At 52.6% G+C, this 27,975-nt stretch overlaps 1 protein-coding gene across 2 annotated transcripts; it reads right to left on the reverse strand.

Moving 5' to 3' along the window:
• Positions 1–5: 5 nt before the first annotated feature.
• On the reverse strand, positions 6–27,975 carry TEX264 (testis expressed 264). Of its 2 annotated transcripts, XM_006892266.1 has the most exons (4): positions 27,718–27,975; positions 17,189–17,410; positions 3,652–3,820; positions 6–295 (listed from the first exon to the last, which is right to left on the reverse strand). In XM_006892266.1, the coding sequence occupies exons 1-4, from the start codon at positions 27,973–27,975 to the stop codon at positions 6–8; spliced, it is 939 nt and encodes a 312-aa protein (XP_006892328.1). The 2 variants fall into 2 exon arrangements, with proteins under 2 accessions (XP_006892328.1, XP_006892329.1); XM_006892267.1 differs by lacking the exon at positions 17,189–17,410.

Raw genomic sequence — 27,975 nt, forward strand, 5'->3', positions numbered from 1 at the left:
CTGGATTACTCCTCGCCTTTCTCAGGAGTACTGGGCTCCCTATGCCATTTGTCAGGCCCCAGGGACTCTGCGTCAGGACCCAGACGTGGCTCCCCCAGGGGCCCCTCGCCCTCCAGGTCCAGCTCCTCAAAGGATGAGCCACTGGCTCCAGATTCACTATAGCTGTGCTCGCTGCGGGTGTCACCATCGTCCCAGGCTCGGCTGCTTGCCCCAGGGGACAGCGTGGCAGCTGAAGGCTCCCGGCTGCCAGGCCCCACATCCAGGCTGACAGAACTCTTGTCACTCGTGTCAGCCCCTGTAGCCAGAAGAGAGGAGCACAAGTTAGAGGAAGCCAGACCCCTCCAGGGAGAGGGCAGAAGCTCTTCGCCTGGCCGGACTCCACGTGCATCATTTCATGAATAATGAAGCCGCCCCTGACTCAGGAGGCTCATTCCAGCTGCCCTCTGCCCTCTGCCCTGACTAGACTATACAGATGAGAGGGAGGAGGAGCAGGAGAGAAAGAAGAGGAAGAGAAGGCAGACACTCTTGACTCCTCGCCCCACCCTGAATTAGCCTCAGTTCCCTGCACTCCCACAAAGCTCCTGCCTCCCCCATCCCAGTCCATTAAGGGACACTAAGCCCTGAGGTGAAGGGTGGATGGAGAACAAAGAGGCCCAAGCCACATGCCCCCTCCCTCCCATTTCAGGCTTGGAGAGTGGTTTGTCTAAGGCCACTAAAAAGAACATGGACCCTTAAGGCATGGACACTGGAGAAAGGACCAGGAGACCTACACCTGCCCTTCCCTGCAGGGCTGACCCTGGCCTTGGCTCAAAGCAGAGAGATCTCTCTGAGGCTAACCTGAGGAAGGAGATGGGATAGGTGCTGGGGGGAAGAATTGCTGAGAAATGTTCAAGCAGTTGCAAAGGAGTGGAGAAGGCCAGCACTTTGAGGGCTTTCTTCCTCTATGCTCAGGTCAACAAGAGAAGCCCCTGTCCCTGTGCCCACTCCTACCCCCATGGGCAGTTCTTGCACCACAGGCATCAGGAGGGGAAAAGGAGGGCACTCTCTGGGTGCTTGAGGAGCTCCAAGACAGGGCCTGGGCTGTGCTTCTTGCCCCTTCCATACCCTCAATCCATCTCCTCCCTCAGGGGGCAGTGAATGCTGGTCTGAGAGGACAGCAATGAGGAAGAGCAGGCAAGGTGGGGCAGAGCTCAGGATCACTATGCGCAGGAATCCAGCTGCAAGAAGGATGATGCTTTCTCCTTTCCAAACATCAAGAGTGGGAAGGATGGGCCACTTCCTGAGCGCCCATCTCATCTCCATGGTGATGGACTCCCAGCCAAGGACAGGTGGGGACTGACTGGCATTTGGACTGACCACTGTGCTTCTTCTGAGGCCTAGGATTAAGGGTGGGAAAACTTGGTGTCTGTTCCACCAGTCCCCTCAGTCCTGAGAGGATCCCCTCTAGGCCCCACTGGCAGAGGTAAAGGAGTTCAGGAGTACAAAGCTCCTGGCCCACAGCCCTCCACTTATTGGAGCCATAAGAAAAGTTCCTGGGTGGGGGCTGTACAGTGGGGTGGAGGCATGTACATGAAGCCCATATCAAACCCTGCTGGGAATGGTCATCCTGACCTCAGAACAGAGCAGGGGTCACTCTAGCCCCTCATTCAATCTTTAAATGGTAATTAGTGCTACAAGAACTTTAGGCCTGGAAGGAGGGGGACAGTTTCTTCCCAGCCCCATTAAGCTGTCAGGATTGCCTGCCTACACACCTAACTGCCCTCCTGGGACCCCAGGTACAGGAACCTGGCTGCTTGCCATCCGGCCATCTCCTCTCTTCCACGTCTGTGCTAAGAATGCTCAGAGAACAGGGCCCAGGGTTCCCCTTTCAGGCCAGGACCCAATCAGCATGAACACCTTCAGGGGGCATGTGGACACTTAGGCAAAGGAGCCCCAGACAGGGAAGAAGCCCCAGGCAGGGTAGCAGCATCCTTTCAAACCACCAAGATCTGTACAGGAGTGAGCCCTGGGCTTGTGGCTCAGGGAGAGGATACAAGGCAGAGCCAATACAATCCAAGTCTCCGTTCCAATGGCTGTTGGAGCAGGGATGTGATGTCGCCACCTTCACCCCAGTCCCTCCCTTCCCCTCTGCCCACAGAGAGTGCAAGGAGATCAAATATTCATTGCCTCTCTGGAGCTAAATAATACATCAATGTAATAACAGGAGCAAGGCAGCTAATCACCCCCTTTCACCTCCTAGCCCAAGCCAGGGCCCCAGTGGGGAGGCAGGCAGGGGCAGGCCTCGTCTTGGACAGCAGGCTCCCACCACACACTGCTGTGCAATTGGCATGCACCTGGTGGGCAGACACCCAGGGCCCGCCTCAGTGTCAGGATGGGCCCTGTCAGGTGGGCAGACCTCTCGGCCCTCACACCAGGGAGTGGGCGGGCAGGCTGGCAGGGAGGACAGGCCAAGGAGCTGGGGGGCGTGGGGAGCTGGGGCTGCAGCCAGCTGCAGTGGGTGTCAAGTAGTCCGTCACCACCCCTGGCAGGCAGTGTTTGGGGGAAGGAAGCTGGGTGGGTGGGCTGAGGAAGGGGTGGCAAACATCAGAGGGAGGTCGCAGGAAGGTCAAGGCTCCCATGCTTCCTGCCCTGAGGACTGTCTGGGGCTGCTGACCTTGTGTCATGTTCTGTGCCCACAGTAGGCGCACTGGAGAGTGTCTAGCGGGCACTACCAGGCGGGTGGGAGCAGCCCCATGGAGGTAATTAAGTGGCAGATGAAGTTAACTCTGTTGGACACGGGCCCTAGGGAGTGGAGCCTGCCTCCCGGTACCCCCGCCCTCACCGACATATGCCTCTCTAGGGTGACCTTGGCTGGTGACGACTGGCTGGGCAGAGGGAAACCTGCTAAAAGAGGTGTTAGAGGGATGGCTGGTTCCTCAGCTCTTACTGTGCCCAGAGGTCATATGCCTCCAGGGGTTACGCTGGACTCCACCAGGATAGCCAATACTGGGTCCTCTGAGACCACCTGGGATGTATGCAGTGGGACTCCTTGCTCCAGGGGGCAGCTACAGAATCTCACAGGAGGTCACAGCAATGGCAGGCAGGTAAGAAAGCTGCTGGCCTGCGTCTGAGGTACAAAGCCAATAGGGGGTAGGCAGCTCTCCTGTGGAAGGAGCAGGGGGCTCTGACCTCCTGGCTCACTTTGGGTAGGACCATTCCTAGCATGCCCACAAGGTTGATCTATGCCGACTACTCTGGTTAGGGGTTTGCCCAGCTTGCATCCCTTAACATTTAACAGGCAGAAAGAAGCTGGCCTTAGGTGGGATTCCACCCTCGGGATAGGAGTTTACCTTGTTCTTCTCCTTATAATCCAGACCCAGTGACAATTTTGGCCTCACTCAAGTGACCCCTTCAGAGCTGCCTCAGAATCCCACTGTCTGTCAATTGTGTCTTTAAGGGAAGCTCTGCTGTACTTGAAGGGAGCTTTATATTGGTGTTTACACTGGGCAGGGCCTTTTTATCAGTGTTACTCATTAGCGATGTGTGTAAATCTACATGGATCCACACAGACAGCTCTGCCTTTAGGTCTGCCACTCAATGACTGGACCAACCCAATGCCAATCTAGACTAAGTGGGAGGAGGGGGTTGTTTCCAGGTGGGCTCCGCCCTTACCTGTGTCATCTACCATGGTGTCGTCAGCTTCCAAAGACCCCCGGCTTTTCCTCTCCGTCTCCTTCACTTCAGGCACATAGAAGTCTCCCTGCCGGGCCAACGGGCACATGAAGTGGATTTGGTCTTGCTGGTAGATCTCTAGCCAAGGATGGGCACACAGCTTCCGCTCCTAACCGGAGGCAGGAAACAGCAAAAAGACGGATGAACGCTATAGGGTCCCCGATCCACTTGTGCCTGGGTGACCCAAGAAACTGTCAAAGGCTTACTCCCTCCTAGGGGGATGATGGACTCTACTTCATGTCTCTATCTCTCCCAAATGCAAATCTTTCTGAGGAAGCACATGGAGCAGCCCAGCAGCAGGGCCTCACTTCAGGAAGTAGCAGTCGAAAGACCCAGGGACAAAGCCCCATGGCAGATGTGAGCTTGGAACACTAGGGCATAGTATAGCACTGCTGATCCTATGCGTGCATCTGGAACCAAAAAAAAAAAACCAGTGGTCTAACACAGCCATTAAGCTTAGCACCCCTGGACTACCCTGGGGCAGGGACCCATGACTACAGTGCCAGGCATTTAAACCAAACCAAGGTATGACCTTTGTTTTCCTAGGACCCCTGACCCCTCTTCTGGCCTGGACAATCTGGCCTGACAAAGACACCAAGGGAGGCTAAAGCTCTTGACTTCTAGTCTTTCCCCTGCAGACATATTTTTGACAGATCCTGGACAATGGCCCCAGGCCAGCTAACTCACACTTCTGCTCCTAGTCTCTAGCTGGTCTGGGTTTGTAACAACTTCCAAGGTTGTCAGATAAAGTTAGTCTTCCCCTCTGCTCACATCTAGATCCTGGGTTTTAACAGCCTAGATCGTTGAGAGGTCATGGGGAGGAGATCAAACCAAGGCTACAGAGGCTGGCTGGCCAAGTAGGTCCAGCCTGGACTCTACCCTGACTCCCCAGTGGGCGGTAGCACCTGTATCTAGGAATGCCCTCAGGTTCTGAGATGAGTACTCCACTACCCCCCAGCCCCCGTGTGGACACAGAGCCTGATATTTCCCACCCTGGCGTGTGTGGAAATGGGACAGAGACACATGCACGAGCTGCCTGGAACAGGCAGGAGCAACCAGAACTGGGGTCAAGTGTCTCTTGCTTTGAACCCACCCTCCTTTTCCAGTGATGGAGCACAATTACCACTGAGATGACAGTGCAGCCCCTGCCCTGTCACTGCTCGCCCGCCACCCTTCACAAGACGGCTATTTATAGCACCCGCCCGGCTCTCACCATGAGCTCTGAAATGAGCCTTCCACTCAGTGGTAATGAGAGACTTAGCGCCTAGCGGGGAGAAGCCACTCCAGGTCTCCACTTGTCTGTCTGCCAGGCCAATCTGGGATCAAGGAACCCCCTCCAATTAAAGCAAAGAGGGGTAAACAATGAGCCCAAAGGAGAGGGGGAAGGAGAAGTGACCCTGAATGACTTCTGCAGCCAGGACCTGCATGGCCATGTGGGATCAGGTAGGGCAGAGGGCCTGGCCCTTCAAGGTCCAGCAGGAGTTCAGCCACTAAACTCCACAGACCTAGAGAAAGCCTTTCGCCCTCAGGGTGTGCTCCCTACTGTGCTAACAAGACCAGCGTCAGTGAAGGAAGTCATTATTATTCTACTTTCTAATGGTTTATTTTGCTTTCCGCTTTGTTGCTAATGTATACGGTAGAACATACATCAATTTGACAGACACTTTGAACTCTGTACAATTCGGTGACACTGATGAGATTTTTCCAAGTTGTATAACCTCAATCCTCTTAGGTGTTTTTTTCCTCCTTGTTAACACAAACTCATAGCTCCCTAAGTTTCCTATCTAATCTTTCGAGCTGCTGCTGTCAATCTGATCCCAGAGGAAGTAATTATTTTTAAAGAGTCTGAAGCCAGGAATTTTTCCCAACTTGGCTATTTTTTGACCTCTGTCACACGAACCCAGTGCTGGCCCATCTGGAACAACCAAGAGACTGCAAGCCCAGGGTATAGTGATGCCTTCTCAGCAGCACTTCCAGCACCAGGAAGGGCCAGTCACTCCTGATTCTCAGGAACGCTACCTAGGGTTTCCCACAACTGATACCCACCTAGCCCTGGCCCACAGGTGGGGCCGAGGAAGGACACAACATCAGGAAATAAGAGGTACTCAAGGCCGCGGGAGTAGGAAAGAGCCAATGAAAAGGTCAAGACCCCTTCACTGCCAGAATCTGGGAGCAGGCATCTGCCTGTTTGCTGAACAACATTCAGCAAACCCGGACAAGTCATCAGGGTCAGGACTAAGGCCAAGCAGGCTCTCTGAAGAAGGTCTAGGGCCTTCCCTGGGAGCCAGAGGGAACAAAAGGTCCCCTCCATGCAGTCAGGGAATAGTTGTCACCAGTATCCTCATGTTCTGGGCATTCAAAGGTCCTGTTGAGTGGCTATCAGCCACCTGGCAGCCCATTCAAGGGCTGTAGATGGCTGGCTCGTGGGATACTTCCAGATACCAGGGCCTGTGTCCACCCAGAGTCCAAGGACAATCCTACCACAGCCCCCACTGGCACCCAAGCTTCCTTCCTAGTTTCCATTCTGGATGAACTTGGCAGTAGCAGGATAAGAGGGAGTAATGCTCTTTCCACCCTCCCCTCTGGGCCAGGCATTAGGGTGGGTAGTGCGAGGCAGCCACCCTGTGCCACCTGCTCTGCCAGCCCCCTCGTTGGCAAGCAGGAGGCAGCTCTGCGGCTGCTCTGCGCATCTGCCTCCTCCGGAGAGCCCAGGTCTGAAGTTGCCTGGCTGTGGACAGCCCCGTTACCATGGAAACTGCATCCTCCATCCTTGCCGTCGCCTTCATCTCAAAGCCATCGGGGAGAACAGAGGAATGGGGGAGACAGAGGAGGGAGAGAAAACTGTGGCCTGGCTACACAGTCATTCCTTTCCTGCCCAGCCCTCCCTCCTCACAGCGTCCCACACAGGGAGTGCCAGCTGCTTGAGCCTGTCCCCAGGACCCTGGAGGGGGAGCCATGTACCCCAGCCCAGCCTCCTCCACTGCTACCTCGAGGCCCTGACCCGCTCTGCTAGAGACAGGCAAGGAGCTAATTAAATTCTCATTGACGGTTCAGGCCCAAATCATAACACATGCCAGGTCCTGTCAAAATTGAGGCTCAGATATAGAAGAGAAGAGGCAGAGAGAAGGCAAAGGAGCAAACTTCCCACCAAGGCCCATAGACAGGCAAGCGTTCTTATCTGTCCCTGCACCCTCTTCTGAAGAGGCCCTCCCTTCAATGTTCTTCCCACTAAGAATGGGTCTGGTAGGGGGCTGCGATAGAGAGTGAAGAAACAAGCGTTCATCTTCTGCCATGTCCCTGAGTGATCTGGCAAAGAGGACAAGCCTCTCCCCTCCCAGCCAGGTACAGCCTCAGAAGGAGGAGGGACAGCTGGGGTCGATTCACAGGTCCTCGCTGCACAGGAGGAGCTGTGGCCCCAGGGCGGCATGTCATTGAGATGGTAAATATTGGAAAATCGTCAGAGGAAGGCAAGGCCAGCTGCCTCTCCCTCAGCTAACCCCAGGGATCCCTTGGTGAGCCAACTGCAGAGGGCCAAGGACACCAGCTCAATGCCACACTGGCTGGTACTTCTAAGGGGCTTGAATGGGGCTGAAGTCCTCCCAGGCATCAGAGGCTTGAGGAAGCATTGCTGGGACAGGAGAACCTGTTCAAGCCATTGAAGCCACCGGTCAGCCAACAAAGCCCACAACAGCTCACCTCCACACACAGACCCAATGAACCCTGATGAGACACAGACAGTCCTCCTCATTCAACCAGAAGTCAGAGCTCATCATGCCCGGGTACTTGAGAAACTGCTGGAAACTGGACTCAGGGGTTCCAGTCCCTCAGATGCACTTCTAGGGCTTCTGTCTACCGACTTGCAGAAAGAGAACCTGAGTGGTATGTGAGAATGTCACCTATGATGCCAGGGTTTCCAGGGAAGTTCAACCACCTGCATGGCCCCCACCAACACTGGCTCAATCACCTAGGGATGCCAGCAGACAAGAGAGGGAACAGTCCACCAACTTCATGCTATGGTGCCATTGCCTCTGCCACCCATGGAACATGCCTTCTTCACCTCAGGCTGAACCATCTTCTAGGCGGGGACAAGCATTCAGCCTAATCAGCTCAGGGTCCTCTACTGAAAAGGGGTCTGGCCAAGATCTCCCCAAAGGCCCTGCAGTGCCTACACTGGCAGGTCTTACTGAATCAGAAGAGATACAGACAAGAATGAGGAGGCAGGCTTGCTCTCAGAGTGCCCTGGAAGTCACTGGGGGTGGGAAAACAGCTGGAGACCGAATACGGAGTCTATCCAGAGGATGGGTCTACTTAAAGTGAGGTGGCCCCAGATTCCCACAGTGAGGGGACAATGATTCTGGGCCAACTACTAGGTCACATACCCACACATACTCTGGGCCCAGAAAGGGATGCCTTCCCCAGCCCATTATGGCCCCTTATCTCCTGCCCCAGGGTGAGTGCCCCTGGGCCTCCTGAGCTGACAAGCCCTATCCTGCCCTCTACATGCCAGGCTGGTCAGCAGGGCAGCTACACAGCCAGCAAACAGCTGTGGCGTCCCACCCGAGGTGGTGGCATCTCCTTGCTGGATGAAGTGATGCATGCTCATTTTTAATTACACAGATTCTGACATGCCCCCGCCTGCAGGAGCACAGCAGTCCCTGTGAGTGGGGGCTCAGACCCGGGAGGTCCCCCAGGCAGCAGGTCTGCATTGCATGTGCAAAGTGCTTGGGGGAGGCTCAGCGGGGAGGCTGCGGCTGGAACAGAGCATGCTGTTATTATTCTGCCCAGGAACTTCCGTCAACTTCCTTCATGGGCGGGCAGGCGGGCGTCCTCTCATACCCATCAGGCCTCCCAACAGCCTCTGGCCCAGAACCTGAGCTTGTGTGTTGGGCAGGCAAAGCCAGCATGAGATGGCTTTGGGGATCATGAGATGTTAACAAGGAGAGCTTGAAAAGGAGCTGGTGAACACCTGTGACCCTCAGCAAGAGGGCCCCAAGTCCTGAGAATGACAGGCAAGAGAGACAGGAAACAAGAGACGGGACACCAGGGAAGGATCAGGAGGTGGTAAGGAGCCTCAGGCAGGAGCTCAGAGACTTGGCCTGGCTACTGACAAAAGGACTAGCTTCCCTCTAAGCCTCTGTTTCCCCAAATGAGAATGGAGGAGTTGGGACATGATCTCAGAAGAAACAAATAACTGAAAAAGACAGATAAAAGCATCTATAATTTAAAAATAGAATGAATGTATACTTGAAAAACCCAAAAATAATTGGTAATGAAACTATCACAAACATTGAGGCCAGAAAAATCACCAAAATTCCAGCGCATTTCCCCCCAAACAGCAGTGGGGGCTAGTCCGAGCTGATCTGAGGGATCCACATGCAAGCAGTCTGCCCAGCAGCAGAGGAGCCAGGCATCCCAGCTGGGAGGGAGCCTGGGGAAGTCGCTTCTGCAAAAGAGAAGGTGTGAGGCAGAACGGGGTGCTGTGCCTGGCACCCCAGCCTGCTGTGCCCACTGTTGCCACTGCCTGAGGACTTTTCATTTTCACCTCGAAGCCGGCAGCTTGCCACACAATTTACACTTCTGCTCATCTCCCTGGCGCTACCTCGTCCCTGGCTTCCTGGGCAGCCCGTGGAGGGGGCCAAGGCAGCAGCTGAGCACCAGGATGAGCTGTGGTAGAGAGGAACAGAGACCCCTTCAAAGCAGGCACACAGGACATAGGCCCTCAAGTGTCCTAGTGCTAAATGACTTGAGAAGCTCTTGACCCAGGAGCCATGCCCACTCCTTCTTTGCTCCAGACCCAACTGGCCAATACTCATCCCACCTCGGCCCAGCCCTGGCCCTCCTGGGCTCTTGGAGAGTAAGATGAGAGAGTAGAGGAACATGATGGCGAGCATCCTACGGGGAGGGAACTCTTCAGAGAACAAGGTGGCCAGTCTGGGATACCACTGCTTTTCCTTCCAGATCTGAGAAGTGAGGGATCCCTCCCAGATGACATTCTACAGCTCACCCTGTTCCTAGGGCCAGCCAATCTTTGCCATGACTGTGGAGTCAAGGACCTTGAGCCCTGGAAAGCTCACAAACTGACAAAAATGTTGCTGATTGATTATCCAACAGCAGGAAGGCTGCTCAATGCAGATGGAGCGCTATGAAGCCAAGCACCTGGGAGCCGGAGGAGTCAGGAAGTGCCAGAGGGGAAGGACAGGTAGACAACTGGGATTAGAGAAGGCAGAGGAGAGGATGGGGTAGGAGGTAAAGGTCCTAAATTTCTCATCTCCCACTGACTTCTCTGATGGTCACTCCATCATGTAAGGAAGCCCTCCTTGGAATTTCTACCTACTCCTGAGCCCCTGCAATCACAAACTTTTGGGAGAAGAGAAACGGTGTTCTTCCTCGGTAAGTTCCATCTGCCTTAGGATGAAGGCCTCCTCTGGTGTTGACGGCTCAACCCTACAGCTCCATCCAGACAAGTCTCAGCCTCCAAGGTCCTGCAGAGCCGCCAAGCTGGTATAACTGAGCTGGTATTTCGAGAGTGGTGGCTCCCACGCCCGCCCCAGCAAAGGCTGGCTTTGTGCTTTCAGTCCTGAGAATAGGGAAGCCAGAGAGGCTGGGGAGCAGGTACAAGTGCCTGCACCAACAGAGGGAAGAAGCTTGGCCTCCGGCAAGACCCCCACAACTCAATTCTCTGGGGGAGCTACCTAAGGAGGTTCACTCTTGGCCTAGAGGGGTGCTGTTTTCTCTTCCTGGCTTGAGGTTATCAGATGGCTACTTTGAGCCAACTTCTGTACCCTCTGGCTTCTCTCCCTCCTCTCCTTGTGCTTGAGTCCCATCCCAAAGCTCAGGCCAGACGCCACTGCTCCTCTGCTCAGACTTCATCTGCTCTCTAGAGCCTGCAGGACCCAGTTCAATCTCTTGGGCCGATATTCAGTCATCAATAGCTTTTCTCAACTCTTACATCAGCCACTCTGGACACATAAGCCATACTTTATACTTTGGTCCTGCCAGGACCTCTGCCCGACCTGCCTTCTCACAGGTGAACACTGTTCATCTTTTGGGGTTGAGCCCAAAGAATATGCCTGCTCCAAGGCTGCTTTGCCTTCTCCAGTGAACTCATTTGTCTGCTCTCCAAGGGTGGTGAAATCCTGAGGCTGGAGGAGAAGGGCAAAGAGAGAGAGTCAGGGGCTTGTCACTGCTGAAGGTGCCTTCATCTCTATGCTGGAGCAGACCAATTAGCAGGTGGCAACAGTGGCAGGTGAGCCAGTCCAGGAGCTAAAGTGAGGTAAGCCTGGGACTGGGGACGCCTCTACCTCTCTGAAGGTGATGACATGAGGACTGATGAGACACCTTCAGCAGCTGTTTCCTGTGCCTGCAGCTGCTGAGAGCTGGCTGGTAAGTGTGCTCTTCTTCAGTCTCTCAGACTAGCAGCCTCAGCTCCCAAGTCTGTCCAGCAGGGCTGGATACAGAGGAATAAGTGGATAATCATTTCAGCCACTCAAGCTGCAGGTACTATGCCATTTCCATACAACTACCTTAGTATACAGGGTCCAACTCCACTCTTGAAAGAGGCAAAAGGCATGTAGTCCTATTAATGATCCTCAGCTTAGGGGATTCTGTCTGGAATGAACCACTGCTTCATCATTGACCTTAGGTAACCTCCTCTCCCCAGGCCAGTCTGTCTGTAAAACGATGGGAAATCTGCTTTGATTAGGACTCTGACTGCTGGTTGGTTCTCCTAGCTGGTTCCCCCCATGCCCAGAATAGTGCTGCACAGAAGTGGGCTTGGTAAATAACTGTTGAATAAGTGACTGAGCTCAAGGGGGGGCCTCCCTTATTAAAAACAAAGCCTGAGCACCCTCTCACATTAGCTCAAGCCTCACGTTCCCATTGAGGTTCCCGCATGTGGATTCTTGCTGCCACAGTGAGGCTGCTTCTCAGCAGTGTTCTGGTCTCAGCGTGGACTCAGACTTCCCCAGGGTTTGCTGAGGAAAAACAATCACAGGGGCGTCTCAAGTCCACAGGCTCGACTATGCAGCTGCAAGCTCCCTCGGGCCCACAGGTCAGTGGGCTGACCCATTTCTACAGCGTCCTGCTCCTTCGTTCCCAGATGGCTGCTCCAGGCACTGCCTCTGATGCCCAGCAAACAGGAACTCGGTCTCAAGCACCCCAAAGGTTCTGCACCCCACGGTTCCCATGTCCCGTTTCCCTTAAAAATGACAATATACTTCACCGAAGAAGACATTCAGATGGCCAACAAGCACATGAAGAAATGTTCAAAGTCCCTAGCTCTAAGAAAGATGCAAATCAAAACAACTATGAGATATCATCTCACCCCGGTAAGAATAGCAAAATTTAACAGAACAGCAAGCAACAAATGCTGGCGAGGATGTGGAGAAACTGGAGCTCTTATTCACTGTTGGTGGGAATGTAAGATGGTGCAACCATTGTGGAAGGCAGTGTGGCACTTTCTCAAAAAATTGCAAATAGAGATACCATTTGACCCAGCAATTCCATTACTGGGAATATACCCCAGAGAGACCATGTCTGCCATCCAAGCAGATATAAGCACACCCATGTTTATCGCAGCTTTGTTTACAATAGCAAAGAGTTGGAAGCAACCTAAGGGCCCATCAACAAACGAATGGATAGAGAAGCTGTGGTATATTCACACAATGGAATACTACGCCGCATTAAAAAACAAGGAACTCATGCAATATTATTCAAAACGGGTGACCCTGGAGGACGTTATGCTGAGTGAAATATCTCAGTCATAAAGGGACAAATACTGCATGGTGCCACTGTTGTAGAATGGGTCTGACATCAGGGTTGGGGCATGACAGAAAAAACTGGATAAATTATGTATATTATATTCAAACAGATGAGGGAAAGAACAGATTAGAGGTGATATATGATTGAGTATTATGGTTAGCACAGGAATCCAGAATTAAGGTTGCATAGAGAAGTGTACTGGGGTGGGGGGTGGAGGGGAAAGGATGGGGGAATTGTATACTAATGGAGGAATTTTTTTTTTCTTTTCAGAGAGGGGAACGAACTGGTGGGGAGGGGTCGGCAGGGAGAAAAGTGCGGCAATGAATGAATGGAAATCCAAAACCTCTGTAAATGTCTATTAAAATTAATTATAAAAAAATGACAATATCTTCTAGGAGTACTGCCCCTGCCCTACTGTATAAAGGGTGGGCCCTGGCACCTTCCAGCTTCACTCGCTCTGTAACTGTCAGAGCATCCTCAATCCTGCAACAGACACACAGTTGGAGACGGGGCATCTGGCCAATTGTGTACCTTCCTCTGGACAGATATTTTCAAACCAATTAAGCTTGGAAGCCCTCCTTCCTCCAAACAAAAGCTCACAAGGTCATGTGCTTTGTACAGCCCAGAGGCAGAGATGCCCCAGCTGAAGTAGGGACGGGTTCAAATGTGGCTCCCATCCCTGGGGAAACCTTGGTAGATTCCCCCAGGTCTCTTCCCAGCAGCAGCGGGTCCTTGCCCACTCTATTACACACCTGGCATAACAGCTCCAGTCAGCCTAGCTCCCTCAGATCTGTCATCATGTTCTCATCGCTGCATCACTCTATTCCCCTCAGCAACCTCTACTTCCTTCAGTTCTGTGGAATAAAGGTCACATGTGACCTCTAGGGCCTGCTGGCACTCCTGGAGCCTGAAAGGGCAGCTCCATGGACAATGTCCTGAATCTGGGAGGAGGTCCCTCAAGTATTTCACAATAGCCCTTCCCTGAAAAGTCTCAAAAAGCACAGACCTTGGGCGAGGGGGTACACAGAGAAGATTCTGTATCCTGATGGGTGAAAAGTCAGGCATGGGAGATGTGGCCGGACCAGACTCTAAATCTTGACAATTACCATCTCTCCAATAGCTACAGGCAGATATGACTCTGGCTCAGGGGATCTTTTACACACAACCCCCAGACCTATCACTGGATACTCAGTAAAACTCCTAAGAGATGAAGTTTGGGGCCTGTACTGACATCTGGGTCCCATAAACTCTGTGGTCCTGTCACTCAAGGAAGCTCAGTTCCCTCCTGGGGTTTAGAGGAAAGTCTCCTGCCCAAGAAGCACTGCTTTGGAAGCCAGTGGAGCAGCCTGATAAAACCGTGCTATTATCCATATGTAGTGACAGCCACACAGTACCCAGAGCCTCCTCACACACACTGTCTTGGGGTGCTCAGCCTGGGACCCTCTTGTAGAACATGTGGAGAAAGACCAAGTTCCAGGCTTATCATACAGCCTTCTATACTAGGAAAGGCTGGCAGGAGACCTGGGGGCTGCTTTGGGACCAAAAAGCTGGGATTTAGCCATCTTTTCCAGACTTCCTGTAGCGATTTCTCTTCGGGCTCCTCACATTGACACCCTAAGCCACTGCTGTCCCAGGAGGCCAGTCCTGCCCCAGCTCAGCCACAGCTGCAACAGCCAAGAGACATCAGCTGTTCTCCACCTCCACCACCAGAGCTCTCCCAGGCCCATCACCCCCTTTCCTGGCCCCAGCCTCTGGGGAGGCAGGAGAGTCTGCCAAATCCGCCTCCCCTCCTCCTGCTAACCAACTCCTGGCCTCCCTTAACCCTCCTGGAAAGGGTGGGGGGTAAAGGCCAGTGGCTGCTGTCATTCCATTTGAAGCACCTCCAGGGCTGTCCCACCCTCAGATTCAAAGAGGCGAGAGAGGTGGAGAGGGGGAGCTTTTATGTGTAAGTGCGCGCGCACGCACACACACACACACACACACCCCTACTCTTCTAAAGGCAGCCAGCTGTCAGGGTTGGGAGAGGCAGAAGCGCCCAGAGCCTCATTAGCAGCCTCCTTTCCCTGACCTCAGGGCAGTGGGGAAGAGGGCAGGGGTGGGAGGGAGCCTTGCACTCCCTTCTCTGTTTCCAGGGCTGAGTGGCACAGGGCCAGCCCCGTGTCCACAGGAGGCAGAGAGGAGCAGACAGACTGCCTCCTCCTCATTTCTTACCTGGCTTTGTTCCCCTGGCCACAAGATTAGATGAAGCACCGGCATAGGAACCCTCTCAGGAACAAGCAGAAGGGGTCACCCCTTCATTTCAGGCAGCCTGAAGTCCTCACTCTTACAGCTCACAGCCCAGCCCACACAAGTATGTCACCTACATCTGAGGGAGCAACCCCTCACTCTTCCCCTGTATCCCTGGTTTCTTCATCCCAGAAAAGAGAAAGGTACTGCCCTGGCTCCAGCCCCCACCCCAGGAGACTCCAGCCTGGAGCATGGCTGACAGAAGGAGGGAAGACTTTCATCAAAGAGGTGACGTCAAAAGCAGGCAACTTATGAAGCTGTTGGGGCCGGGAAATTTGGACAAAGGTGTCTAAAAATAAATCCTGAAGCTAGGAAAGGCTTTGATGGCTGAGCTGCTCGCCACCACACCACATGCCTGAGCTCTGTTCTGAGGTCTGGAACCCAGGAAGTCTCTTTCCAGGTGGCTTCTTCCAGTCTAGCCCTTGGAGTTGAAGACAACACAGGCAGGACTTGAGAAAACACACATCATCCCTTCCTTGGGTGAGCTGGGTGAGGCCAGCCCGCAGGAGGCATGCGGTGTGGGCCAAGGACACAGGTGTCCCTTTTTGTCCTTACCACCAGCCAGCGCCCTCAACTCCTGTCTCGTCTTGTCCCTTGGCCTCCAGGCTCACGTCCAGCCCCCAGACATGTACACCTTTCCCAACTCCCCTTCTTGTTGCTACCCTTCAGCTTACAAAGGAAAACCATTTCTGTCCTTTCCAAGCCCCTGACTTCTGTCACAATAGCCCTCCCATTTCCAGGTCTTCTCATCTTGCTTCTTTCTTTCCTAGTCTTGGCCACCAAAGCCATACCTGGTCACTCAGAGCCACATTCATCAGAGGAGTCTGATAGCTGACTCCTACACCCGCTTCCCCTAGGCCTTGTCTCAGCTCCACTTCCATCAAGGCCAAATCCTCTTCCCTACACTGCTCTGGGGGAAGCCACACAGGCCGCTCCAAGTCCTCCTAAACGCTCACTCCATCTTTGCCTGTTCTCCGACCACACACCCTGACCCCAGCCACAATGGCTACACCCTCTGCACAGCCCTGTCCACCATGGTCCATCAAATGCCCGCCTGGTCCAGAGCGCTCAGGAGGCTCAGAGCAGTCCAGTTAAATAATAATGTCTCCAAACACAGTCAGCAGATCAATGCTCTCTCTGAACTCCAGACGCTCTGCACATGTCACTGTCAACTCCACATTCCACTTGGATGTCTCTCATCAGGCTGCTTTGCTGACAGCCAACAGAGCTGATCTGCCCCAGATGCCTTTCCCCTACTCCCTATGTCTCAGGGAAGAGCCCCCTTGCACACTCAACCTACCTGTTCAAGTGACAGGGAACCAGACCCTCCATGGCGATCCCTGCCCTTCCCTCCTCCAACATCCAATACCCACACATTCCTCAGAACTGCCCCACAAACAGATCACAAATCTCGCCCTGGCCTCCATCTCCAGAGCCACTACCAACCGTGACAGGGCACGGCAGTCGACTTTGTACAGACCAGGCTCAGATCACTGTGGAAACCATGCATTGACTTCCTATGCTTTTTGCCCTTCTCTACTTGCCACTTTCTTAACCCACTCTCCACACGTTCCCTCTCCTACGGCTCTGTTAGAGGTTTCCTCCTCAGAGGCCACCTCTGACCACTCTCCTATGGCTCTGCCTTAGAGGCTCCTCCAAAGTGGCGAGCCCTGACCACTCTGTCCAAGTCGGTAAGCCTGACTTTGCTCACCACTACATCTTGTTCTTTTCCAGCACACACATCCCACCTGTCTGTCATTAATTACCCACCTTTGCCACCTATTTCACATGCCCATGTATCACTGTGCCCAGAAAAACATACGGCACAAAGCCATTCAACAAGCTGAATGAATGAATAAACAATGGTTTTCCTGGTCCAAACTGTGGTCATTTTCCTGGGACTCAAGTTTACGAAAGGTTTTAGAGGAAAAGAAAAACTACTAAAAATTTTAAAGAAAAAGACTCCCAGCAGGGCTCGCATGGCTGACTCTCGTCCTTCCTCCAGGCAGGCAGGGTGCAGCCCAGAAAGTGAAGCAGACAGGGGCCTGCTACTGTGCTCCGCCCTGGGTCCAGGGAACAGACAGGGCTCAAGGCTTGAAGCCGAGGGTCCACGTAGCACATGCGCACCTGAGAGCCTCAGAGCTTTTGCTCTGTACACCCCCAGCAGAATGAAGACCTGCCCACCACCTGAACACTAAGGATGTCTCAGGTCAGAGCAAAGCGGGATCGATAGGCCAGCTTTCTGAGCAAGCTCCCTGTGCTCCTGTGAGATGCTCTGGAAGAGACGTAGCAGCCTTTGCCCCCATTTCCTGGCTCGGCAGACACTGACTCCACAGGGGACACAGAGTTCTCTCCTCCTAAGACCAGTTCCCCTCACAGTTCCAGTCACCTTGGGCAGTCCTCCCACCTATCCACCAGGCCTGTGTCTCACCTTGATGTAGGTGTCCAGGGCAGGATGGACACGGCGGGTAGCCAGCCAGATGGACAGGGGGGTGGTGTAGGGGAAGGTGGCTGTCACCACGTGGCTGGGTGCCGGGAAGGAGAACACCTTGAAGCCAAATTTCTGGTAGAGCTGGATGAGCTCAGGGGAGGGTGACTCCTCACCTTCGCTTAAGATGCTGCCCACTGCACAGCGGCACTTCTCAGGTGACACCTGGGGAGGCAGAGAAGGAGCGTCAGGGTTGAGCAAAGGAAGGAAGGAGGTCCCCTGACTCTTACTTCCGCATAGCCTTATAGAACCACCAGCTCTGACAAACCACAAAACCTCAAACACCAGGACGAAGCAATTTCCCTGCTGGAACACATCCACGGCCCCCCGCTGCAGGACTCTGATCCAGCCCTTCATATATTCCTTCACCAAATATGCTGGCAGCGACTTGAGGGTCGTGGCAAGAGAATGACTTGATCCCTGTCTTCCAGCGGCCCAAGACAGGGCAGGATAGAAAGATCTTTGGAACCTCTTTCCCCTACAAGGGCCAATCCCACACTGCACATCCACAGCACCACTCAGGGACCTCTGTTCCTCCTGGTGTTACCTGCCCAGACGCAGCCCTGTAGGCACAGGTAGGCCTACAGGCCAGCAGTTCCCAAGACCTTGCTCCTGCTGAGCTCTGAGCTTGGTTCCCTCCCATGTCCTAGAAGTGAGCAGCCTTCACTGGCAGAGAAGTTGTGGCAGGCAAAGGAGTAGGTTCCAACAAAACTGGAAGGTGGGAGCAAGAAAAAGGATCCAGAGCTGTTCGGGGAAGCCAAAGCGTATGTGCGTGTCTGTTTTTCAGGGATAAAGAGGCATCCGACCAGGCGAGGGGGAGCTTCAGGGAGCCCCGACCAGGATGCTGACCTCTAGGTTGCTGAGAAAATTGTGCAAGAGCATCCTCCTCTGAGGCCGTTGTGGGGACCACAGCACGGGTCTCGACATTCTCTCACATTCCCTCACCAACCTACGCCTGCCTCACTCCCCAAGCTGTTTCCTGGCTAAGCCTGAAAGACCTTGCTCCCCAATCCCCCCACGCCTCACCATCTCTGTGCTCTTAGTACTTGCCCTTTGGCTCTATTCCCACCCACCCCAACCAGGTGGGGAAGAAACTCCAGTACTTCTGTGCTAACAAATCCATACTTGAAGACCCTTTTATCTGCTGCCCTCAGGGCACAGTGACTCATAAATTTAAGCAGGGCACTCTCTCTGCCTCTATTTTCTCACCCCACCTTCCCAGCCATATAAAGTCAGTTCTACCTATTCTGAATTTTGTCCTTCCGTTCTGTCCCATTCCAAGGTACCACTGTACCTTCTCATCCCTGTCTGTCTCCTCTATTCTGACCGATTTGGTCCTATCCTTGGGAGCCATGCTTTGCCCGAGACTTGGGTACTAACTGAACGAGCTCAAATGACCACCATCATGATGACTCTAACTCATGGTGACGCTATGCGTTTCAAAACAGAATTGCATCCTATAGAACTTTCAATGGTTGATTTTAATTTTCCAGGAGATCACCAGGCCTTGCTTCCAAGGTACCCTGGGTAGACTAAAATTCCAATCTTTCAATGGGCATGTCAATCATTTCCTCTACTAGGAACTTCAAGTTCTCAAATGTGAACAGCCCCTGGAGTCACCCTTATCACCTGTGGCTCTGGTCCCCAGGCTCAGGGCTTTGGGTTTCAGGCAATGCGGTGCAGTGGGTCAGGCCCATAACTGCTGAAGAGAAGCAGGTCTGGGCAAGAAAGTGGAGCTGCGTGGTTCTGAACAAATTACTTAGCTTTTCAGAGTCCCCATTCTTTGACATCTACTTATAGAATTGCCACATTAGATGAAACCCTGCACAGGAAGGCCAGCCTGGGTCCAGCCCTCAGCAAATGTTCCACTACTGTTAGTGGCTATTAGTACCTGTGACACAGGCCAGACAACTCCTTTGACCTAGAAGGTGCATCCATTCAAACCTCTGAATATGCAGGTCCTCCCTGCTCATCCTTCAGGCCCCCTGGAGGACATTTCATGGTGCCTCAGTGGCACCCCTCCTCTCCCTCCACACTTCAACATTTTGCTGTAAACACTCCTGCTCACCTGAAGTAATCAAGTCTACCTTGCAGGTTTGGTACCTCTCAGGCCTCAAGCTCCTCCCATCCCACCCAAGCAATTGAGACTGTTGGTTGCAATACCACCTCGCATCTCCAGATGGTGCAACTGCCCCGCTCACACCCCAAGACAGGGCTGGCCAGAATTTGAAGCTGTAGCAGGCCAAACACTGTCAGACCGAGGGGTATGTCTGTGGCAGTGTCTACCTTCATGCCCCTAATCCAAGCAACTTGTGGTGTACAGAGGAGACATTTCATAGAGATGAGATGGAAAAATGGGTGGATGGTCACTTGATCGCTCTCTATCCCTAGTCCTGTCTGGTTTCAGGCATCAGAGTCCTTTCTAGGACCATTTCGGTGTTCCTCATGGGGCTCCTAAAAGGCATCAGGGACACATGTGATTGCCCATATATTTTAATGGCTTCAAATTCATCTTCAGAGTGAAACTGAACCCTCTCCCTCAGTTCACCCCTCCTCCTCAAAGCCAAGCATGTCTTAGAGTGGCCCACACCACACGGCCCAGATCTGCGCACACACTCCTCTCACACTCCCTTTCTGCCTCTCCAGACCCCAACAGAGGCCAGAGCGCAGGTGGGCAGGCGCCCACTGAGCGTCTGTGTGGCAGAGGGAGGGACAGATCCAGGCGGTGGCCCAGTCTGCCTTGCCAGCCTCCTCTCCCACCACGCCCCTGCGCACGCCCACAGGGAACTATTTGCAGCTCCCCAAACATGCCACATCCTCACATCCTCCCATGCTTCCTGCCTTTGCGTAAGCTACTTCCTCTGCCTGGAATGTCCTTCTTCACCCTACTCCAGAGTCCCTTCTGCCTGGAAAACTCCTGTCCATCAGCTCAATCCTCCTCTTCAAGAGTCTTCTGGGTCACCCCCATACAAGTGGCCCCTCCTCTCTGATCCCCAAAGCTCACAAAAGGGAGGTATTGTGCTACACTGTAACTGATGGCTCCCCCACCTCCCTTCAAACCTTTACTCTTGTTTGACTCCAGATTTCTAGGTAGGAAGGCTCAGGGCTCCCTAGGATCTCTCATGCTTAGCAGTGATTCGTGCACAGGTATGCACTGCGTGCAAATGTTTCTCTGTAAGTGGAGAAAGCGAAGGGCTTTTGTCACACTGGATGGAGACAGAACTCTTGGGATTCTGGGGGTATGTGGGTTACAGTACTCCTTTCTATTTGAGCAACCCTCCCCTCTCCGAACTACACGGTGAAGACTCACCGCCCCTTCCTCATGACCAGTGACTAAGAGGCTGCTCAGCAAGCCCATATCTGCCCAGCAGCCCATGGTTGGCTGGAGCCAGGTGGCAGCTGAATCAGGTACCAGCAAGGAGATATAGGACAGGCCACAGAGCAACACGGCTGGTTCAGGAGCGGTAAATGCTTCCCGGGGCTCCCAGGGGAACACAAGGCCAGCCCTGCAAGACTACTCTACTGGGAGTGTCAAGGTCCCAGAAGGTAGAGGTGGCCTGATAAGATTCTACCCACTGTGGTCCAAAGCATTGCTTTAAGATGTTCCTAACACTGGAGTGTCAATCTGGGCCCCCCAGTCTCATCTGCCTGTTCTGTTTCCTCCTTGAACTAGTCATTTCTTTGGAAGGTCCCTGTACCCAAAACAAGAGCTGAATTAGAACTAGTACCAGCAATGATCCACACGTCAGGGAGTAAAAGTAGTGGCCTTGCCTACCACCAATTTAGGTAAAGATGCCTTCAGTGCAAGAGAACTAGGAAGGAGGTAGAATGCAGAGGCACACTGGGCCCCAAGGCACAGGTTGACAAAGATATATAGGTCAGGAGGTAGGGACCAGACTCAGGGAGAATTGAGGAGGGGGGTCCGCAGAATGTCAACCCCTAGAGAATGGTCTAGGGCTTTCTGGGAGCTCTCAACCACAAGAGTCTTAGGAAACTTTCTCTTTCATCCCAGAACCCTAATCCTAACAACAGCTGGTCTCTGATAAGGTCCTCATCACTTGCCTTCCACACAGCAGTGAGTTCAATTCTAACAACAGCCTTGAGCAATAGATTTTGTTATCAACCCTGATGCGGAGGTCCAGAGAGCCATGCCACTCAGCCACGGGTCACAGCACAGCAGTGTTAGAGCCAGGATTCAAATCCAAGCAGACTAGCTCCAGAAATGGGCCTTGCCTAGGAATGCACTGGACAACGGCTTGTCCCTATACTACAGCTCTCCAAATGGCCCAGATGACCTGCAAGAGGTAGGTGGGCAGGCTTCCTAAAAGTGCAAAGCACCGCTGGCAGAAACAGAGTTGGCTGTCTATGGACTAGGCATGAAAGGAGCTCGGTAGCGTAGGCTACGGCATGCTATGATGCTACCCAAAGGCACTTGCCCCCGGTGGTTCGGATCTCCCAGCAGCTCTGTGGGAGAAAGCTGGGCAGTCAACTCCCATTAAGACTCACAATCTCTGATGCTCAGTGGAGGGTTGTTAGCAGTGAGTGAATGTGCCAGACAAGCACTTAAAAAAAAATCTACTGAGCATTTTATTGACAAAGAGCACTGGATAAGTCATTGAATACATGTGACAAGCAAAGAACAAGTCCTCTTGGAACTTAAAGTTTAGCAGGGAGACAGGTGATGAACATGTAAATGTATAATTGTCAATTATGAAAAATTTTATGAAGAGTCTCTTTAGATAGGATAATTAAGAACAGTATCCATGAAATAGTTGCAAAATCAGAGGCTCTCTGATAAGTTGTCTGACTCATGCATAATAATTCATTTCCTAGCAATGGGCATGATACACAGTTTTATATATAAGCACCATGTACAAGCAAGTCTGTGTGTCTGTCCTTTCTCACAGCACATTCCCATGGCAATGCATCCATATTTTTAAAATATATCAATGTCTCAATCCTTATTGTTACTAAATATAAGCACTCTTTTTATCAAGACTTATCTTTCTCATTCTATAACCACAAAGTCAAAATCCCAGGGGTAGGGGTTCTTTCATCCCATTTAACAGATGAGAGAACAAATTAAGAGATGTCATCAAGTAACTAGCCCAGGGCCACAGAGCTCATTAAGTTTTGGAGTCTTTTTTTTTTAAGTTTTGGAGTCTTGATTCACACCCAGAAGCAAATCCAAAGCTCTCTCCTCTCACACCTCATCCTACCTCCCTCCCTGGGGCAGCTCTAAAGGGCAGACAGGGGCCCACCTTCCCGGAACTGTCCTGTATGGGTTTGCCTGCTCCAGAGCAAAAGCCAGGCCTCCTCTGAGCCTGAGGAAAACTAGGGGCGGGGACGGTCTGGGGCCTTAGGAAACAGCAGCCCAGTTTACATTCTTGTTGCTCTTATTGAAGCATTACATCCTTCAAGGAAATCTTACCTACCCTCACTCCCCTTCATCTGATCCCAGTGTCTCTGAAGAGGGCACAGGACTCATCTCCACACTCACTAAGGAAGGGAATGTGTGTCACAGGCCTAAATCAGAACTCTCACCAGATAAGCCTCAGTGCCTGCAGACTCCATGGCCCCAGGCCTTGACTCTCCCGGGACAAACAGGGGGGAAAAGGAGCTTCAATGTAACCTAGCTTTCAAAAGGCAGAACCGAAGAAGGTAACCAGTCCGCTCAAACACTCTTTGCCTGGCGTAGATGCCTCATACTAGGTGGTAGATGTAAGTGGCAGACTCAGATTTACTTTAATCAGGTAAATTGAACTGGCTTCCCCACCTTTTTTGCTTCAGTCAGGCTCTTGAGAGGGTAGGCAGAAAGGCAGCTTAGACCCCAGACAGCAATGGAGATGTAGCAGCATCAGGTGGGATGAGAGATGGCGTGTCCATGAGTACAGTGAAAGTAGCCTGGCCATTAGAACCTGTCATCAGGAACAAGTACGGAGCTCAGGGTCTTCCCAGCTTATTCCCAACCCTCAAGATGCCCAGAGGAGCCAGGCCCAGGAGGGGAGCCTACAACCTCCACTTCAGAAAGTGTGCTGAGGGCAGAACAGTTTCCATCTCAAAGGGGCAAGGGGTAGAGCGGAACTGGACCAGCGTGGGGGTATATATCTGAGTATGTGTATGCGTACATCTGTGAGGAGGAAGCAGCCTGCACTCCATGAATGCTGGACCCTGAGCGGAGAGGACCTAAGAGCTGCTGCTGAGTCTGCCCACTTCCTGCCACATGCTTGCTGGCACCTCTCCACCCTCACCAGCCAGGGGGTGGGGGATGGACTTGCTCCTCCTGCCCTACAGGAACAGCTTACCCAGCTCTGGCAGCCTCTTCCCACACAGGGCCCTAAGACTGATTAGAAGCTCATGTGACACCTGAGGAGTGTCCACAACTGTCACTCTTCTGCCATTGAATGCCCTTTCCTGTACTATTTCCTGGGACAGGGAGACCCCAGGTTCTCATCCAGATCAGGAGGGGCCCCAGCCGGGCTTTGCTAGACCCAGCTTTCCCTCTCCCTGAGGTCAATCAGTTATGGGGTATGGCTATGGAGGTGCTAGTCCACTGTTCATGAGAGCTGTTGTTTTTATTCTCGTGTACTGTCAAGTCGGATCTGACTGGCACAGGAGGAGATTACCCTTCCTTCTCTTGTGGAGCATCTGGTGGGTTCGAACCGTGCACCTTCAAGATTACAGTGCAGCTTCTTGCCACTAGGCCACTGGAGCGCCCTTGAGAATTGTTGTTATGTGCCATTGAGTCACTTCGACTCATAGCGACCCTATGGACAACAGCTCTAAAGCCTGCCCTATCCTGAGCCAGTGTCACTAACTCCGACATACCTAATCCCATTGCCCCCATTATTGTGTCAATCCATCTCATCTGGAGTCTTCCTCTCCTATGCTGTCCCTCCACCCTTTCAAGCATGATGTCCTTCTCCAAGGACTGGTCACTCCTGGCCACATGCCCGAAGTATGTGAGAGAGAGCTTCTAAATCCTTGCCTCCAAGGGGAAACTTGGTTTCACCCTCTCCAAGACAGACCTATTTGCTCTCCTGATGGTCCAAAGTATGGTCAGTATTCTTCTCCAGCACCACAACTCAAAGGCACCAATTCTTCTGTCATCCTTAATGACTACCCAGCTCTCTGACGCAGAGCATGTAATCATGAAGACTATGGTCTGGATCAGGTACACCTTAGCCTCTAAACTGACATCATTGTTCCTCAGAACTCTAGAGAAGCCTCTGACAGCAGACTTACCCAATGCAATTGTGTTTTGATTTCCTTACAGTTCATAAGGGTAGCAACATCCAAAATAAGGTGGTGACTTCAAACCTAGCTATAGCCACCCAATGTGGAAGTTAGACCATCCTTTCTTCCTTACACTCTCAGTGGTGCACATTCTGACTTCTATTGCACTGAGGGAGGAAGGGAAGAGGCATGGGGATGCCTGCATCCTGTCCTTTCCTTTTGAGATCTGGAATATGTAGCGCAGGACATGGCAGGGAGAGGCAGCTCAGGATTAGAAAGATCCTTCAGTTTCTCCAAGACCAGGATGAGGCCTATCCTTCAAGCTCCCCTCTCCAAACCATACTGAGAGCTCCTGAGGGTCCCGTGGCTTCTGCTTTTTCATCAAGGTCTGTCACAGACTGGGTACTCAAACCACCAAATGGGAGCAAAACATCTGACTGGTCCCTCGCTCCTAAACACCAAGTTTCCTCCTTCCTAAAAATCAGCAGGGTAGAGCAGGACTCAGGTCCTTGTGGGTCAAGACAGTGTGATGGCCAAGAATACCTGAGACTTGGAGGGTCAGTGGATTCCTGAACTTCTCAGGATCTCCAAAGCCCAGTTACCACAGTGGGTAAAGGTCCAAGTGTCCCTGTCAGAATGACCCAGGTCAGGGGAGCTCTGGTGGCCTAGTGGCAAGGAGCTGAACTACAATCCCAAAGGTGCATGGTTCGAATCCACCGGATGCTCTGCTGGAGAAGGAGGTACAATCTCCTTCTGTACCAGTCAGATCTGATTTGACAGTGTACACACACACAAAAATAATAAAATTAAAAAATAAAAAAAAAGAATGACCCAGGTCTGAATGAGGACATAGTTGTCTCCTGGAGTGATCCAGGATTGAGAGAGGCAAGATCAAAGTGTTTATCTTGTCCTGTTAACTCATCTGCCTGCCAGCCAGTCATAAGCAGGCTCCTTGATCTAGGCTTGGTTCACAAAAGCTCAGTTTAATCCCTCTGCATACCCTAACACATGCACTTTTTCCACATATAGCTGCCACTCTCCAATTTTGGTGATGTGTTGTGTTTTAAAGTTTTTTTCTTTCTTTCTTTTTCCTATTGTTAAACACCTGTGTGAGGGCCAGGTGCGGGTGACTATGTCACTTAATTTAATCCTCATCAGCATACATAACAGCAGGTTATTTTACCAACACTTTGCAGATGAGGAAATGAGAAGTTACATGACATGCCCAAGGCCACACAGCTGGACAGTGACAGGATGGACCTGAAACCCAAGGCTACCGACCCCAAGGTTGGTACAGCCCTCCAGAATGGCACTCAGTTTATGTTAAGCTCAGTGACAGAGCCCGGTCTGCAGGATCCTCCACACCTCAGAGAGAGCTGCGGAGTGTGCTGCCTGGAAGAGGCAGAGACTGAGCCAGGGAGCTGTGAGGAGTATGTCCAAATTCAGGGTTCACCCATCTCACACTTGCTTGGATCAGCCTCCAGGGCTGACACCACAGTACTGCCTTGGCCATTTCCCATCCTGGAATTAGCACCTCTGACCCAAGAGGCAGCATGCTGCTTCCAGAACAGGAAGACATGAGAATGAGGAAAGAACAGCTGCAATTACTCTCCTCCCTCCCACTGGGCTACAAGGAGGGTTCCACCTGGACCAGGTGTGGAAGGAGGGGCAGGGGAAGGAGAGGGACTTACACAACAGACCCCTGTAGGGGTGGAGGTGGGACATTTGCTCTAGGAACTTCCCACAGCCCAGGGCCTGCTTCACCCCATTCAAGCCCCAGTGCTTTTGACTCCATCACCAGCACCCAGTCACACTGACCTCAAAACCTCACAACTAGTCAAATGTCAGCTCCTGACCCCATCCCACATTTCCTCTCACCTGGGCCTGACTCAATCTCTCAGCCTCATCTCCTCTCCATTAAACTCCTAAGGCAATAAATTGGACCACACCTTTCCTCCAAACCTGACAGACCTCCCCACAATCTGGCCCAGTAAACTCTGGCACTTCTTTCTCCACTCATCACACTTCCATCAGCCGTACATCATCTGTCATCCCAGGTCTCTGGGCCTTTGTTCTTAACAGTTCTCTTTATCAGGCAGAACAAAATTCTATTCCTATGAGAAGTTCCACCTCCTCCCGGATTCTCCCCAGCAAATTCCAGCACCTGCCCTAAGCCCAAACTCAAAGCTCTGTGGGCACTGAGAAGTGCCTCGCTTGAGAATCAACATTCATGTGGAGTGATCTGCCGACCACACAGTGCTTCCTGAGGGTAGAGCCAGATCTGATTCATCTCTCAAGTTCAGGAGTCCAGCAGAGCCCAGCAAAAAGGGAGTCAGTGCAGCCCTGTTCCAAAGAAGTAGCCTAAACAGAAGGAGACTCAAGAGCTACAGGGAGGCCCTGAGGCCAGCTAACTGCCAGCGAGTGGACTGTAGATTTGCCTGTTTGTCTCTCCATGCCAAGAACTTGGAGCTGAGAATGTCAAATGCTTAGCTTGGAGCCAAGCTGGGGGCCAGACAAGCTGAAGAGCCCTTGGCAAGTTCATCCAGCTGTGGGCAACACCACCCCATGGCATGGCAGGAAGCCACACTGGCAAGCCCTGACTCACTACAGGCCATAAGTATAGCCAGACGCCCACAGGGTGCCAGGGATGCTGCTGGGTGAGTCTCTGGCTCCAGCATCCTGGGCACTGTAGGCAGAACCCTTGGCCCTACTTGCCCTGAGGCCTTCCCCCACAAACAAGGTCCCTTGTGGTCCAAGGAAACACCAAGTCCTCGGGCCATCAGAATGGCTAGAGTGGTGGCACTGTAAGCTGCCTTTCAGTTTTCAAGGGCCTCTAACCCCAGCAGAGAGCTGAGAACAGACTTGATCCCAAAGACAGGGTAGATTCTGAGTAGTCCAGGTCTTTGAGGGCTGGCCTCAAATGGGGACGAAAGTGATAGATGGCACGAAGAGGTAACATGGGCCCAAAGTCCCAGCAGAGGTTTGGAACTCAGGGGTGCAGCTGACCACACTTAGTGGTCCATGGGCAGAGATAAGCCACGGGAACCTGACCCACGGAAGTAATAAGGCAGCAGATGCTCAGGCTAAAAAGGGGCTTCAACTCATTTGTTCTTCAGAGCTACCCAAAGATGTTTCTATCCTTTTGCTTAGGAACCAAAAGGCCTCTCCCACAACAAGGCCTTCCCCAGGTCCACATGGGACAAAAATCCCAATTCTAGACACAAAAGATTCCTTACCATGCGGGGGTTGTCATAGTAGACAGCTATGGAGCGGAGTTTAGGAGAAAGGCTGCAGCTCTCGGTGAAAAGGTGCCCAGTCTTGCTGTAAGATCCCTTGTGGAACTTGTAGGCCACAGTGACGTTTCGGATTGGGGGTGAGCCAGCATTCACTGCCACCTCTGCCAGCAGCCCCGAGTACCCGATGAAGGCCAGCAGCGTCAGCAGCAACAGCAGAGCCAGGGCCCCAATTAGGCCCAGTAGCAGCAAGTCCGACAT

Source organism: Elephantulus edwardii, unplaced genomic scaffold (genome assembly GCF_000299155.1).
Source record: "Elephantulus edwardii isolate Elephantulus edwardi_28Jun2011 unplaced genomic scaffold, EleEdw1.0 scaffold00113, whole genome shotgun sequence".
Taxonomy (NCBI): Eukaryota; Metazoa; Chordata; class Mammalia; order Macroscelidea; family Macroscelididae; genus Elephantulus; species Elephantulus edwardii.